Raw genomic sequence first — 14655 nt, 5'->3', positions numbered from 1 at the left:
GATCCCGGGACTCCAGGATCATGACCTGAGCCGAAGGCAGTCGCTTAACCAACTGTGCCACCCAGGCGCCCTAAAAAGAAAATCTTTAAAAACAAACCAGGGCGCCTGGGTGGTTCAGTTGGTTGGGCGACTGCCTTCGGCTCAGGTCATGATCCTGGAGTCCAGAGATCGAGTCCCGCATCGGGCTCCCTGCTCGGCGGGAAGTCTGCTTCTCCCTCTCCCGCTCCTCCCTCTTGTGCTCTCTCTCTCTCAAATAAATAAATAAAATCTTAAAAAAAAACAAAAAAAACAAAAACCCAAAAAACAGCTCCTCCGACGAGAGTGGGAGATCCCTGCCACAGAGGGTTTGCCTACCTGGCCCCAGGAACATTTTTCGTGCCAATGCCAGAACCACCATGGGCTGGGGGAGGAAGGCGTCTGCCTAAGTCAGAAGGTGGGGGTCAGACGAAGTCGCATCATGGTGCACCGTGACTGCCGCGGCCAGCCGGGTGTGCGGGGGAAGCAAGCAAGAACGTTAGTGGATGTGGCCTTACTGACTTTGCCCACGGCCTGCCCTCAGTGAGGCCATTCTTGGCTTCCAGGTGCTTGTCCTGCTCCCGGAATCTAATTCTCCTACAGTGCAGCCTCTAAACTCCAGGTAGCTACCCCAGGTGCTCACCGGGAGGATTCCCTGCCCTGGGGCTGGGGAAGGCCCGCTTGCGCTGGACATGTTGAGGATGCGGATGGTGACAAACGAGGAGATGGGGTCAGTTTTGCAGGCATGAGGCAAGGGCCCAGCCACGACAGGTCGAAAGGCCAGTAAGAGTGGGCGTGTCTACATCTGTTTCATGCACAGCGAACCCCAGAAGGCACAAGAGAGGAGAGAGTGTGAAGCCTCTGTCCCTCCTGTCTACAGCTCCCAAATTTCTCTTCCCGCCGTTACCTGCTTGTCGTGTACCCTTCCAGGCGCTTGGCTACCTTTTGAATGGAGGTCCGCATGGGGTTGGGTCCTGGATGCTGCGACCGGTCTCCAGAGCCTTGCACACAATGCTTAAACTTCCAGACCAGCTCGCGTCGAGGTGAGAAGAGCCTTACCCGGCTGCCTTAAATGTGTATTCCGACAGGCACTGGGCACCCGGTCTGTGCCTGCCGAATGGGCTGGTTTGGACTGCAGACCCCGTCTGACAGTGGCCTTCTCCCCTTGTGGTTTTTCCCCTGCTTGTTTCACGGGTGAACCCCAGATGTATTCTGACAAGGGAAGCTATTACCTCTGCCTAAAAACTCCAAACAACTGTAGGGTCAAATCCAGCTTGAGTGATGGCATTGTAAGCAAATTCACAAATCAGGTTTCTGGAAACTCATCTCATAAATCTACTTATAAACAACACATAGGGAATGTCATGTGTATTTTTTTTTTTTTAAATAAGCTCTACGCCCAACGTGGGGCTCAAACTCATGACCTGAGATCAAAAGTCTCATGCTCCACCGACTGAGCCAGCCAGGTGCCCCAAAAATGCCACTAATGTTTGACTCCATTCCATAGTTTTCCCCAAAAAAATGGACCTTCCTTATTACTATTAGTGCTTATTTTTAACCTTTGATAATAAAACAAGACAATCACACAAATGTGTAGCTTAAAAAAATATGGTGACATCCTTCTAACTACCCACCCAGGTCCAGAAAGACCTTTGTCAGCCATCCACAGCCCCTCCGGGTGTCCTATCACGACAACCCCTTTCCTCCCCATGAAAAGTAGCTAGCCGCTGTTCTTTTATGGTAATGTCTTCTGTGTGTCTCTATAGTTTTATTCTCAAAATGTGTGTCTCTATTCATTACAGTTTAGTCCGCCATTTAAAAATTGATTTAAAACGTTAAGTCTGTCAGAAATACAGAAATTAGAGTAACGCTTGAGATGGAATGGAACTCCCTACCATTATTCCTTGGAAGCATCTGTCAGGTTCTTTTTTTTTAAATTTTTATTTTTTCAGAGAGAGGGAGTGTGCAAGCAAGAGTGGAGCAGGGCGGGGTATGTGTGTGTGTGTGTGTGGAGGCAGAGGGAGAGAGAATCTCAAGCAGGCTCCGTGCCCAGCCTGACATGGGGCTCGATCCCATGACCTTGAGATCATGACCTGAGCTGAAATCCACAGTCGGACGCTTAACTGACTGAGCCACCCAGGTGCCCTGCATCTGGCAGGTTCTTTAGTTAGAATCTGCGATTCTTTCCGGGGTGCTGGCTGGCTCAGTCAGAAGAGCGTGTGACTCTTATCTCGGGATCAGGATTGTGAGTTAAAGCCCCACGTTGGATGTAGAGATCTTAAAAACAACAAGCCAACAACAGAAAAGCATCTTCGATTCTTTCTCAGTGGACATTTTTACTGGATTCCCAGAGTTCTTTCAGGAGCTTCTTTTTTTCTAGGGTTTCCTTTGCTCTTTTTTTCCTCTCTTGCTTTTTCCTCTCTGCCTCCTGTTTTTCTTTGTAAACAAGACTGTTTTCACCATTGTAGAAAATATCCACTTTCTCTTGTAGGATTTTCCGAGCGAGCTTTCTGTTCTGATCAACCGATCTTGTCTGATGGCACTGCAAGAGATAATATTTTATAATGTGAAAAAGTTTGTTCTGGACAGGATCTCAAATTGTGGAATTCAACCCATTTGCTCTATAGATGGGGACGGGCCCGAGAGGCAAGGCCACTTGTCAAGAATCCCAGTGAGTCCATGACAGAGCCAAGCCCATATGCCCTCCTTCCTGCCTCTTCTCAGCCTTCAGCTCGTCCCACCCCCCAGCTGTATTACGTGGCTTTCTTGGTGATGGTTTTATAATTAAGAGTGTTGCTTTGTCCGGAAGCAATGATAGCCTTCAGATAACTTAAAGTCCCCAGATAATTTTGAAAATATCAACTGGTATGTCTAAGCTTGTGGCCAGGGAACAAGCCCTCTGTCTGCACCATTTATAAACATAAAATCTGTCTCAGGGAGGGAGATACCATCTTTATTATTAGTCAACCATATCGTTGATTATGTCATCCCTGAGTTATTAAGGGCGAGTGCCTTACAAAGCTATTTGAAAACAATTCTGTGAAATTAGAGCGAGAGAAGAGTACTGAAAGCAGATCTGCAGTACGTGTATAAAACAGTTAAACAAAAATCCTGTCAGGTTTCAGAATTTCATGTGTGGCTCATGAATGACGCTTTTTCTCAAAGAGGAAAAGAAAAGTGATTGAGGCTTTAACTGATAGGCTCTTGGCTCAAAAACTTGGCAGTGAAGAACAGTCGTTGGGAGCACAGACTTGGGCTTGGTCTGGGTTGACGCCTGCCGCTGTAGGATCTCGGGCAAGTTACCTAACCTCTCTGTGCCTGATTCCACACCTGCACCATGAGGAAGACAAGGCGTAAGGGCTTGCGAGGGTGACGACTGACCGCGTGCGGCGCTGCGCCCACCGGGGCCTGCCCTGTCGCTGGTATATGGAAAGCCTGCTTTGCCGTCCCTTCTCAGGGCCCTCTGGCGGCTCGGCAGGGACTGCACTGAGAGCCAGCGGGGCCCCTACTAACCAGGAAACGGGAGACAGCATTTCAGTACCTCCCAGGGGCTCGTGTTGAGAGCTGGGGATACTCTGATCAGAGACTGGTTTCCAGGTAAAGGAAGCCGCCTCCAGGCAGCCCCGCGTCGCATTTTTGTCCTGAGGGCTGGGAAGGCTGTGCCCGAAGGGGCAGGTGTCACTGCCGTTTACCAAAGAGGGGACGTCTGTCTACCTTGACGACGATGCCCGAGGGGACATGCTTCAGCACCACACAGTTGCTGGTTTTGTTGGTGGCCTGGCCCCCGGGGCCGTGCCCTTTCACAAACTGCTCTTCAAGTTCCGTCTCATCCAGGGGAGGCGGAGCGGGGCGCTCCTTCCTGCCCGCCGCTGGGACCGCGGGGACCGCCACCGGCGGGGCGAGCAGCGCCCGCTTCTCCCGAGGCCGGAGGCCCTGCGGCGCGACGCAGATTCTGGCCAGGGCTGCAGGCCAGCGGAAGCCGGCCGAGGGCCTCATGCAGAGGAGCTCTGCCCGTCCGTGACCTGAGCTGGAGAAAAAAAAAGACAGCCTTTCAGGAAGGTGCGTTCGCGCTCAGGATTACACTAAAGGCTCTGGGACAACCTTATATAAACCGGTTCCAGCGAGGGCCACCCAGCCGTCCTGTGGGGTATTTAATAGGCACAGCCCTCTGCAGCCTTGGGGCATCTCCCGTGGTCTTCGCCGTGTGCGCCCTCCCAGCTGATAAGTATTTTGTTGTAACCAAAAATATCTTCAAAGCACCCAGAGGTGCTGCTTTCTCAGGCAGGGTGACATTCCGAAGAACAGGGCTGTTAATTCATAAAGAAACACTGAACAGTGCATCAAATAAGAATTAGGATCTGAGGGCGCCTGGGTGGCTCAGATGGTTAAGCGTCTGCCTTTGGCTCAGGTCATGATCTCAGGGTCCTGGGATCGAGTCCCGCATCGGGCTCCCTGCTCGGCGGGAAGCCTGCTTCTCCCTCTGCCTCTCTCTGTCTCTAATGAATAAATAAAATCTTAAAAAAAAAAAAAAAAAGAATTAGGATCTGAGTCCAGCGACATTATTTAAACGTTTGAGAATCTCTGAAATCCAAATGTAAAGACGACAGTATGCAAGTCGATTTTATAGCCGAGCTTACACGGTCTGACACAGTAAATATCACTATCAATCAATGTCATGATTGTTGTTTTTTAATGTTTCCAGTTTCATGGATTTGAATAGGAACATCTGTTCCCTCAGACGCACTGCCAATAACATGATCCAAGTGGTGCTCATCCCTGGAACGTTCGAATCAACTGATTTTTTATGAAGGTGCCTGCGTGGTTCAAAATACCACACGAGGCGTAGAGAGCGATGCGAGGCGGGAGAGAGGGAGGCTCCGTCTTCATGGAGCTTAGAGTCCAGTCAGAGAGAAGATGCTTAAAAGAGAAAGCAGTATTTAACTGTTAGATTTAAATAGCTACTCCAGACGTGGCAGAAGGCTGAAATGTCTAGTCAACAATGAATGGTATAGAGAGTAACAGCTACCAGGACTTGGTGAATCCCACGGGCCTTTGCTTTCTTCCAGGGGAGGAAGGCAGAACGAGCTGACAGGTGTTAGCTCTTTTCAAAGATGGGTGACCTCCCCGTGCCAATCGGGACAAGTAACAGTGTGGGCCTGTTTTCTTACCTGGAAAATGGGTGAACAAGCCCTTCTCCGCCCACCCTGCACAGGCTTCAAGGTCAGAGGGGAAAAAAAGAAAAAATTCTGGAAAGAGCTTTTGTTGAATACCTTTGAAGGCATGAGACTGATTTTTAGCAAAATTCCTGTCACTCGGGAGGATTATGGGAATGATGAACGTGCCCCTCGCTTCATGCTTCTTGATCCAGGATGATGTAGGTGCTAAAAACAGAATTACTGCCCTTTTTAACAACTGCTTCCTTTGAGGCTCTAAATAGCTGCTTTTACCATTTGAAATCCTGTAAATTCTAGCTGAGGGCCACTGGTCTCTAACCTAGGTAGGAAGTGGTATATACCTAAGCCAGCGCCCTCAGCCCAAAGTTGCTTAATCATGCACCAAATAATTTCAGCAGGTTTGCTCTCAGCTCATTTACCTTTCGTCCCCTGTCAGTTCTGGCTGCTAACTTCTATGAGCCCACGCTGGTCTCTAACAAGCTTTGAGGATGCTTACTGCAGATGCAGGCTAGTGGACCCCGCTGCCTTTTAAATATGTACATTTCTGTTATTTTACGGGCATCTCTCTGAGTAATCAGTCTAGCCGGTCCTGAGAGGATCCTGGTCATCTTTAGAACGACAATACCATATTCTTAACCTCTCTCTCTATGGAAAATAAATATAATGAAATGTACTTTTCCAAGCCTGATGCCAATGCTCGTTTTCAATTCTGTGATGGACGTGATGGTCTAAACTCGTAACTTCTTTCCGAAAAGTATGGCATTCAGGTTGTATGTCAGTCCCAGGGGGGTGACAACGTGGTGTTGGTAAGATGCTCAGTGGCTGTGAAGGGCTCGATTTTGAAACAGAGCATGCCAGGGAAAGTGGCGCTTTAGAAAACTGGTTTTGTTTATTGTGTGTCAAGTCTTTCGGAAGTACACTCGGGAAAAGATAAATGATAAACACCAGCACTTTTCTGAAATCGCTACGACAAAGAATCCGCTCCCCTGTAAATGATTAAGTGAATGAGACCCGAGTCAATGTCCAAAATGTCCCTTCCCTTATTTCTGCTTTCAATCCATAGAACAAGATTCCTTTGTGTACCAGACAGCATCGAGTACCTGGATCAGATTCATTATGGAACGCAAGCCCGGGGCCTCCCTTGGGGTTTCTCTTCTGCTAGTTAGTAAATCCGACCAGGCAGGACAGCATTGGAATAGAGTGCGGCGACAAAGAAAGGAAGTGAGTCTGAGACGAGGCGAAACTCCCAGACAAAGGGCGGAGAGGAGAGTGCTTTTATCAGCTGCTTTGCCCGTCTCTACCTTTCTGTCCTAGTTCGGGGCTGACACACACACTGGAAGGCCTCCCACCCAAATGGAGTTCAAGAAAGTCCCCAGTGCTCAGTTACTGACTGTTTTGTTTAACGGCTAATTCCAACAGCCGATCGGGCGATTCTCAATACTTTTTGTATCTCTGGGAGCTTTGGCTCTACTCCCAACGACTGCTAAAAATAACCTGCGCACCCATGGTCCCACTTCCCCAAAGCCCAGGATATACGGATTGGGTTTCAGGTTTTGTGATACCCACAGAGCAACTCAAAAGTCTCCGGGGGACAATAAAAGCGGCTCAAATTAGAGCTCATCGTGACATTAAAAAAGAGCCACAGGAAAATGGTGACAAGAAGTGCTGGTAAGGGGAAACCGGGAGTCATGACAGTGTGCCCCAATTCCTTTCTGTGAGCGTGTGCCTCGACTCGGGGCCGGCTCTCCACCCTCACTTCCCCTCAGCCCTGCTTTTCCTCTGAGGACGCATCTGCGCTAAACAGCCTGATTGCAGTTTGGCTTAAGGCCTCTCATTGTCCCCATCCCTGCCCACTGGGTCAAGTCAGAGATGCTGGGTGTTAGGACTTTACAAAAGAGAATGCTAATTTGTTCAGTGAGTATTTTCAACATCTACTCTGTGCCAGGCATGGGCCTCAGGGAGCCCAATGAGCCTGTGGCATAAAAGAGAAATTAAAGATGCCCCCAAATGTGATCCATGCTAATAGCCCGGGATGGAGAACAGGCCACAGAGCAGTGCCTCTCTGACTTGCTGGGCCCCTAAGTCACTTGGAGGGCTTGGTACCGGGACTCGGGGCCTGTATTCTGGTAGGTGCCCCCTTTCCTGACCTGGAGCCAGCAACCACACATTCCCTCCTCAGGCCCCCGCAGTCAGCCCACGCCTAGGAAGACGTCTGGCTGCAGGGATGGTGTATGTTGAGCTCGGATTGTGGCCAGTGACTGCAGCTGTAAACTAGACCCAGCAAGGTGAGGTCCATTTCCCCAGCAGCTCTAACGCTCCGGAGACGGGGGGGAGGGCATGGTCATGTGTCTCTGAGAGACAGAAGGTTATCTCAATCTATTTGCAGGAAGTCATAGGATTTCAATCTCTGGACTCACCTTCTGGATGCCATGTGCCCCAAATTCACTGCTTAACTATATATATATATATATATATACTTTTTTTTTTTGAGAGAGAGTGCTAGTTTCTCTGAGGCACAACTTTCAGGGTTATCTCAGCCTCGTAGAGACTTCATCAAATCCAACCGAAGGAACAGATGTGGAGATGAACTGAAATGGGGTTGCTTTAGGAAAGATGACTGGCAAAGCCCTCACCACGCACATTTTCAGGAGCAGACAAATCCCCTGGGGGTTCTGTTAAATAGAAGACTACTTCAGCAGGTCTGGGTGGGGCCGGAGACTCTGCATTCCTAACCAGCTCCCAGTGAGGCTCTTGCCTCCAGGAACCACACTTTGAGTGTCATGGCCAGAAGCTTGGAGCAAAGCTGCTTGCCTGTATGGTGGCTCTTAGGACCATTGGACGACTGGATGGAAGCCCAGAACAACGATGGCAAAGATGGAGATGAGGAAGGTGGGAAGGAGAGTAATGGCGGGAACAGCAAACATTCAGAGAAAAGAATGATACAAATAATGAACTGAGCTAACAGAAGGTGAAATGGTTAACAAGGGGATTGAGAAATGGGGTCAACCAAAAAAAAACACCAATAATGTTTCTATTACATTAGTGTTCTAGAACAGCGTTGTCCGATATGAACATAATGTAGGGCATGTGTGAAATTCTAAATTTTCTAGTAGTCACCTTAAAAACAGTAAAAAGAGGGGCACCTGGCTAGTTGGTGGAGCATGTGACTCTCGATCATGGGGTTGTAAGTTCAACCCCCAAGTGGGGTGCAGGGATGACTGAAAAATAAAATCTTTAGGGGTACGTGGGTGGCTCAGTCAGTTAAATGTCTGACTCTTGATCTCAGTTCAGGTCGTGATCTCAGGGTTGTGAGATCAAGCCCCCATTCGGGCTCCACATTCAGCGGCGGGTCTGCTTGAGATACTCTTCCTCTGCCCCTCCCCCTGCTTGCACACGCACTCTCTCTCTAAAATAAATAAATCTTGGGGCGCCTGGGTGGCTCAGTCATTTAAGTGTCTGCCTTTGGCTCAGGTCATGATCCTGGGGTCCTGGGATCGAGTCCCACATCAGGCTCCCTGCTCAGCGGGGAGCCTGCTTCTCCCTTTCCCTCTCCTCCTGCTTGTGCTCTCTCTCTCTGTCAAGTGAATAAATAAAACCTTTAAAAATAAATAAATCTTTAAAAAATCCTTTAATACATAACCCAGTATATCCAAAATATTATTTCAATGTGCAATCAATATAAAAATTATTGTGATATTTTATTTTTTATATGAAGTCTTCAAAATCTGGGGTATCTTCAGCACTACCGTATCAGACAATGTAGCTCCAGAATCTTGCTCCTCATTATGGTCCACAGAGTAGCAGCGACGGAACCACTTGGGAGCTCGTTAGGAATGAAGACTCTCGGGCCCCACCCCAGACTTCCTAAATGAGAACCTGCCTTTTATGAAGATCCGTAAGTGACTCAGAGGCACACTTCCAAAGTCTGAGAAGCCTTGTCCTAGAACGCAGGAACTAGCTAATTCTTCCAGCTTCCGGGACACTTTTAAAAGCTGTTGTTTCTTCTATTTAAGAAGCTGAGGCCAGAATTCTGGAGTGCTGATTACCTGCTTGGTCACGGTCCTGTTTCTCCTTCCACAATAGGAGATAAAGGGACAGGTCTCAAAACAATGACCTAATCGGTGGTGAAGGACCAAACACTGAACTCAGGCTGATGTGCAATGGTGCTGCTTTAAACAGACAAAATGGCCAGCTGATGGCACCAGAAGCTAAGTGAGAGAATGATTTTCTGAGAAATGCTTAAGTATAATCCATGTTTTTAATTTTTTTTTTTTTTAAAGATTTTATTTATTTATTTTAGAGACAGAGCACAAGAGGGGGGAGCGGGAGAGGGAGAAGCAGACTCCCTGCTGAGCAGGGAGCCCGATGCGGGACTCGATCCTGGGACTCCAGGATCATGACCTGAGCCGAAGGCAGTTGCTTAACCAACTGAGCCACCCAGGCGCCCCTAATTTTTTTTTAAAATAAACATTTTTTTTTTAAGATTTTATTTATTTATTAGAGAGAGAATGCACATACAGGGGAAGCAGCAGAGAGAGAGGGAGAAGCAGGCTCCCCACTGAGCAGGGAGCCCGATGCGGGGCTCCATCCCAGGACCCCGGATCATGACCTGAGCCGAAGGCAGACGCTTCACTGAATGAGCCACCCAGGCGCCCCATCGTCCATATTTCATAGTATGTTTTGGTGCTTGCTCCCTGCAAAATGGGAGTTAAGGCAAAGCAGCCATTTCCCGCCTGCTCGGTCTAGCTCACCCTCCTGTTCTGGTTGGTCTGGAGTCCTTTCAAGGGCTGGACCACCTCCCAGAACGGAACCTCCAGGGGCTGCGGCTCAGGTCTGAAACAGACCAAGTCCTTTCCTGGGCTTGGCGGTTCGTTCTGAAGATAAAGCACCTTTCAGTCACAGGAAGTGTTAGCAGAGAATTATTTCTCAAATCAGACAAACACCATAGATTGAGCAGGAAATGCCACGCTGGAGACTGCTCTGGGTCTGGTCTCAATTTAATAGGCTCCCTGCTGTAGAGTTCAAGAGACAACTAATGAAGTAGATAGAAAAACTTTCTATTCATGCAACACTAACACCCCATTCAGTGTTGCTTTTTTTTAATATATATACAGAAAATTCTGAATCCACAGAGAACTACATCTGTCCTATTTGTGTGCATCACTGTGATTTTCTTCTATTTATGGCTTCTAACAGGAACTTTAGAATTTATCAACTACACTGTTAAAATAAGACAGAAACACATAAAAAAAGCAGCAGTAATAACACTCTACATGTCCTTAAGTTCTCAATGCCTCTATTAGCATGAATGATACCTTGTATTTGTTTAGGACCTAAATGCTTTCAAAGTACTTTCAAATACATTATCGTATTTGACACAAATAAAGAAAAGGGATTATCTCAGGAAGACTTGGAAGAACATTAGGTATTCCATTTTTTATACTAAACTTTTACTTTCTACCTTTACCTATCATAATAGCTCTAGATCTGTCCTTTCCCCACCTTCTTAAAAGTGTTAGCTCATTTTCCTCAACTTTCTCTTTTGGAATGTTCTTCTCATTTTTTTTTTTTTTTTGTCCCTGAAAGGTCACACTGCTCTGTAGTCACTATCTTGGCTTCATGATTTACTCACTGTGCAATTCTGGCCACGTCTCCTCATCTGTAAAGTGCAGGTAATACCGCCTAGGGTGAGAAAAAAACGTACATGTCTCCACAAACCTAAAGCCCTGAGGGGTACTTGGGATCCCTAAACTATAAAGCTGAAGAGCCTTTGACTAACACACCATATAAACTGTGGTCTCATCCCATAAACCTAATCTGAAACTGATTATTTCATAGGCTTTTTATTTTTTTTGACATATATTTATAAAGATTTTATTTATTTGAGAGAGAGTGAAAGTGAGAGAAATCATGGAGAGAGAGGGAGAAGCAGACTTACGATGTGGGGCTCGATCCCAGGACCCTGAGATAATGACCTGAACCAAAGGCAGACGCTTAACCAACTGAGTCATCCTGGTGCCCCAGTTTTGGTTTTTTTTTTAAAGCCTATAAGGGGCGCCTGGGTGGCTCAACTGGTTAAGCATCTGCCTTCGGTTCAGGTCAGAATCCCAGGGTCCTGGGATCAGGCCCCACATTGGGCTCCCTGCTTGGCGGGGAGTCTGCTTCTCTCTCCCTCTGCTGTTCCCCCTGTTTGTGCTTGCTCTCTCTCTCTCTCTCAAATCAGTAAATAAAATCTTTAAAAAAATAAAAAATAAAAAAAATAAATTATTTAAGTAATCTCTACACCCAATGTAGAGATTATGACAAATTATGACCTGGACATCAAGAGTCACATGTTCTTCCGACTGAGCCAGCCAGGTGCCCCTTCGTAGACTTGTTTTAGAGCGCAGAGTGAAAAGGCATCTAGAAGAGTGACATGCAAATTATTTCATTTGGTATGGTCCAATTTAAGAAGTACTTGAAAACCATGAAGTTACCAAAGACATGCTATTTGGTGAGGTCATAATTGTGTTCTATGAAATCAGGTGCCAAGGAGATAATTATGATGCCAAGAATACAGTTTGACTTTCTAGCAGGCTCACAGTGAAAGATAAACACCCCCTTCATCCAAGCAAGTCCTGGTTTAAACATGGCAATCTTCAGGGATTATATGATAGAGTAAGAAAAATCATTTAGGACAAGAAAGAGGACAAAATTTATATTTTAATATACGTCTGATGATTTCACGTTTAATGATTATACATTTAAAATTTTAGAGTTCCTCTTTATCTCCCCCCCGCCCCCCGCTGTGGAGAACTGGCCCCCCCAAATGATAAACAGTTTGGACATAACAATCAAAGAGTAGCAATGCTGGGGTTGAGAGACACGAAATGCCGCAAGCCATTATCAGCCATTATCACCGCCCAGCATGGTCTTATCCCCATCAATGTGAAAGATCTCCACTCAAAAGTCAGTTTGAAGCCTTCAAGGTCAAAGAGATACTTGAGCAATTTGATGTTATAATAAAGAAAATCATAGTAATCATAACATCATAAAGGCCATAAAATAGTGGTGTCAGTTTGCACACAAGTAGTGCAAAATCTCTAATGGAAGGTAGGTTTCCATTAGATGAATAGCGATTGTACTTAACACATTTACTGGAACTTCTGAAGCCTCCTACTTCTGTTTGCTATACTCAGAAATAATGTCTATGGGGGCGCCTGGGTGGCTCAGTCGTTAAGGGTCCACCTTCGGCTCAGGTCATGATCCCAGGGTCCTGGAATCGAGCTCCACATCGGGCTCCCTGCTTGGTGGGAGGCCTGCTTCTCCCTCTCCCACTCCCCCTGCTTGTGTTCCCTCTCTCACTGTCTCTCTGTCAATTAAATAAATACGTAAATAAAATCTTTTTTTTTTTAATTTAAATATTTTTTTTTTTAAGATTTTATTTATTTATTTGAGACAGAGAGAATGAGAGACAGAGAGCATGAGAGGGAGGAGGGTCAGAGGGAGAAGCAGACTCCCTGCCGAGCAGGGAGCCCGATGTGGGACTCGATCCCGGGACTCCAGGATCATGACCTGAGCTGAAGGCAGTCGCTTAACCAACTGAGCCACCCAGGCACCCACGTAAATAAAATCTTAAAACAAAAATTATTTTTTTCTCTTTAGTCCAATGAGTCAAAGGCAATTTCCACTGATTTTTTTTTTCAATTATGACCCTTCCAAAGAGCTTAACCTAAGAAATATGGTGTGAGCAACCTTACCAAAATATTTCACCACATCAGTTCATTAACAAGATAACTTGGTTAACCAGAATAGCACTCCTGAATACGTTGGCTTATTAAGACGTTAACAGACAAAAAGTTACCTAAAACCGCACAGCTAAAAACAAAAAACCAAAAATCTACATGCTCAAACTGAACAGAACCCATCTGATTTTGCAGCCAAAAGTGAACATCTCCTGCTCTTTACATGGTTGCGAAATAATCACTAGTACTCCATTTAAGGGTTATTTATTTTTCTTGTAAGGAAACCCAACCCTGTCTGCCTGGAGATGTCTCAGTAATTCACACTTCTCAGTTCTTCTGAGTGTAAAGGATGTCTCAAATAATAGATTTTGTGACCAACTGAAATTAGTGATAAAACTTTTTTGTTGTTGTTGTTGGGCTTGAAACATGGTCAGTGAAATCAGAGCCATGTGCTTAAAATTAGTTTGATTTTGGTTAGGTATTACATGAGCATACTATTGCCTGATGGGACTCACACAATGGAGTGGGGTGTGGATTAAATTTATTTAAGCTTGAGATCTTCCATACACAAATGGGGTTTTGGATAAAGACTAAATTTTTACTGTTTGAGACATGATTGTTAGGCTCAGATGAAATGGAATGCCTCGCAGGTCTGTCATTCCTGCCAATATATCGCGTGCGTCCTGGCTTCTCAGCCACATCTACATGACAGGGCCAGCGAAATTCCTTTACTTTGGGCCCAGGACCCTTGGAGGGCAATCTAAGAGCTGGCTTTAAAGGTCAACTAGTCTTAAGAATGTGAACTGAGGGCGCCTGGGTGGCTCAGTTGTTAATCGTCTGCCTTCAGCTCAGGCCATGATCCCAGCGTCCTGGGATCGAGTCCCACATCGGGCTCCCTGCTCGGCGGGAAGCCTGCTTCTCCCTCTCCCACTCTCCCTGCTTGTGTTCCTGCTCTCGCTCTCTGTCAAATAAATAAACAAAATCTTAAAAAAAAAAAAAAAAGAATGAACTAAACAGAGAGAATGAAATGGACTGGGGCCCACAGGGAGGGACACGTGTTCTCTGTGGTCCTTCCAAAGGCCTGGCAAAAACAATGCTGACACCTACTATGTGCCGGCCTAAAACAGCTCCTGCTGCGTGCTAAGAGCTCCATAGAACAAAGTAAATGAAGATGTTCCAGTTCTTCTTGGGCCTCGGTGCAACTGTTTTCTCCAGGCCGCTGGGCTGTGCTCCCCTCCCCATCCCAGTCCTTGAAGAACCCCTGGGCCGACCCCCAGCAGGTTTACCCCTAGGGTAAACCAGGTGCAGAGAAAACTTAGCTCGGGGTCTGGGCCTGCGGGGCTTCAGGTCAATTGGCTGCGCGACTCAGGGTCGCAAGCTGGGAAAGTCAGGCGTCCCAGCTCCCAGTCCTCTTTCCATAGTCCCTGACATCCGCGGGCAACCGCGGGTGACCGGATTCTCCACGGACGCTTACCTGGCCTCAACGCTGGCCTCCCACCCGCAACGTTCTGGGGTAACCCGAACCACTGCAGAAGGTAGATCGCAGAGGCATTCCTGGGACTGCGCACGCGCAGTACTCCCGCCACCGCTTCCCTCACTTGCCCCAGGCTCATTCTTACCAACTGCGCATGCGGTAACCGGAGGCTTCTTTTCGCGTGCCATCTGCCGACTCCCAGAGAACCAATCAGACCAGAGAACGTGCATAAGCCCCGCCTCCTTCCATTTCCCAGGCGTCGGACCTC

The 14655-nt window shown here is 47.1% G+C and overlaps 2 protein-coding genes across 4 annotated transcripts in view; one reads left to right on the top strand and one right to left on the bottom strand.

Annotated features, from left to right (window-relative positions):
• Positions 1-6939, top strand: part of CDK2AP1 (cyclin dependent kinase 2 associated protein 1) — a 17943-nt gene extending 11004 nt beyond the window's left edge. For all 3 annotated transcript variants that reach the window (XM_081802368.1, XM_081802365.1, XM_081802367.1), the window contains exon 4: positions 946-6939. In XM_081802368.1, coding sequence (XP_081658494.1) covers positions 946-1034 — 89 coding nt within the window. In that variant the 3' untranslated portion in view covers positions 1035-6939. The remainder of the gene's footprint in view (positions 1-945) is intronic.
• MTRFR (mitochondrial translation release factor in rescue) lies at positions 2327-14590 on the bottom strand. The gene is made up of 3 exons (XM_081802364.1): positions 14388-14590; positions 3730-4042; positions 2327-2557 (listed from the first exon to the last, which is right to left on the bottom strand). Exons 1-3 carry the CDS (start codon positions 14573-14575, stop codon positions 2339-2341), a joined length of 720 nt encoding a protein of 239 aa, XP_081658490.1. The 5' UTR covers positions 14576-14590; the 3' UTR covers positions 2327-2338.
• Between the last annotated feature and the right edge of the window lie 65 nt (positions 14591-14655).

This window comes from Leptonychotes weddellii, chromosome 13 (genome assembly GCF_054177405.1).
Source record: "Leptonychotes weddellii isolate Sample4059 chromosome 13, ASM5417740v2, whole genome shotgun sequence".
Taxonomy (NCBI): domain Eukaryota; kingdom Metazoa; phylum Chordata; class Mammalia; order Carnivora; family Phocidae; genus Leptonychotes; species Leptonychotes weddellii.
The sequence above is the reverse complement of the archived record's forward strand: the minus strand, read 5'-3'. Positions and strand labels throughout refer to the sequence as shown.

What these genes read in the sequence shown, in the direction of transcription:
- MTRFR (XM_081802364.1), bottom strand. Translation starts at nt 14,575, where the DNA reads ATGGCACGCGAAAAGAAGCCTCCGGTTACCGCATGCGCAGTTGGTAAG. An exon ending in GAGGCCAGCGTTGAGGCCAG is followed by an intron (nt 4,043 to 14,387) that starts GTAAGCGTCCGT and finishes TTTTTTCTCCAG; the next exon opens with CTCAGGTCACGGACGGGCAG. An exon ending in CCTCGGGCATCGTCGTCAAG is followed by an intron (nt 2,558 to 3,729) that starts GTAGACAGACGT and finishes TATCTCTTGCAG; the next exon opens with TGCCATCAGACAAGATCGGT.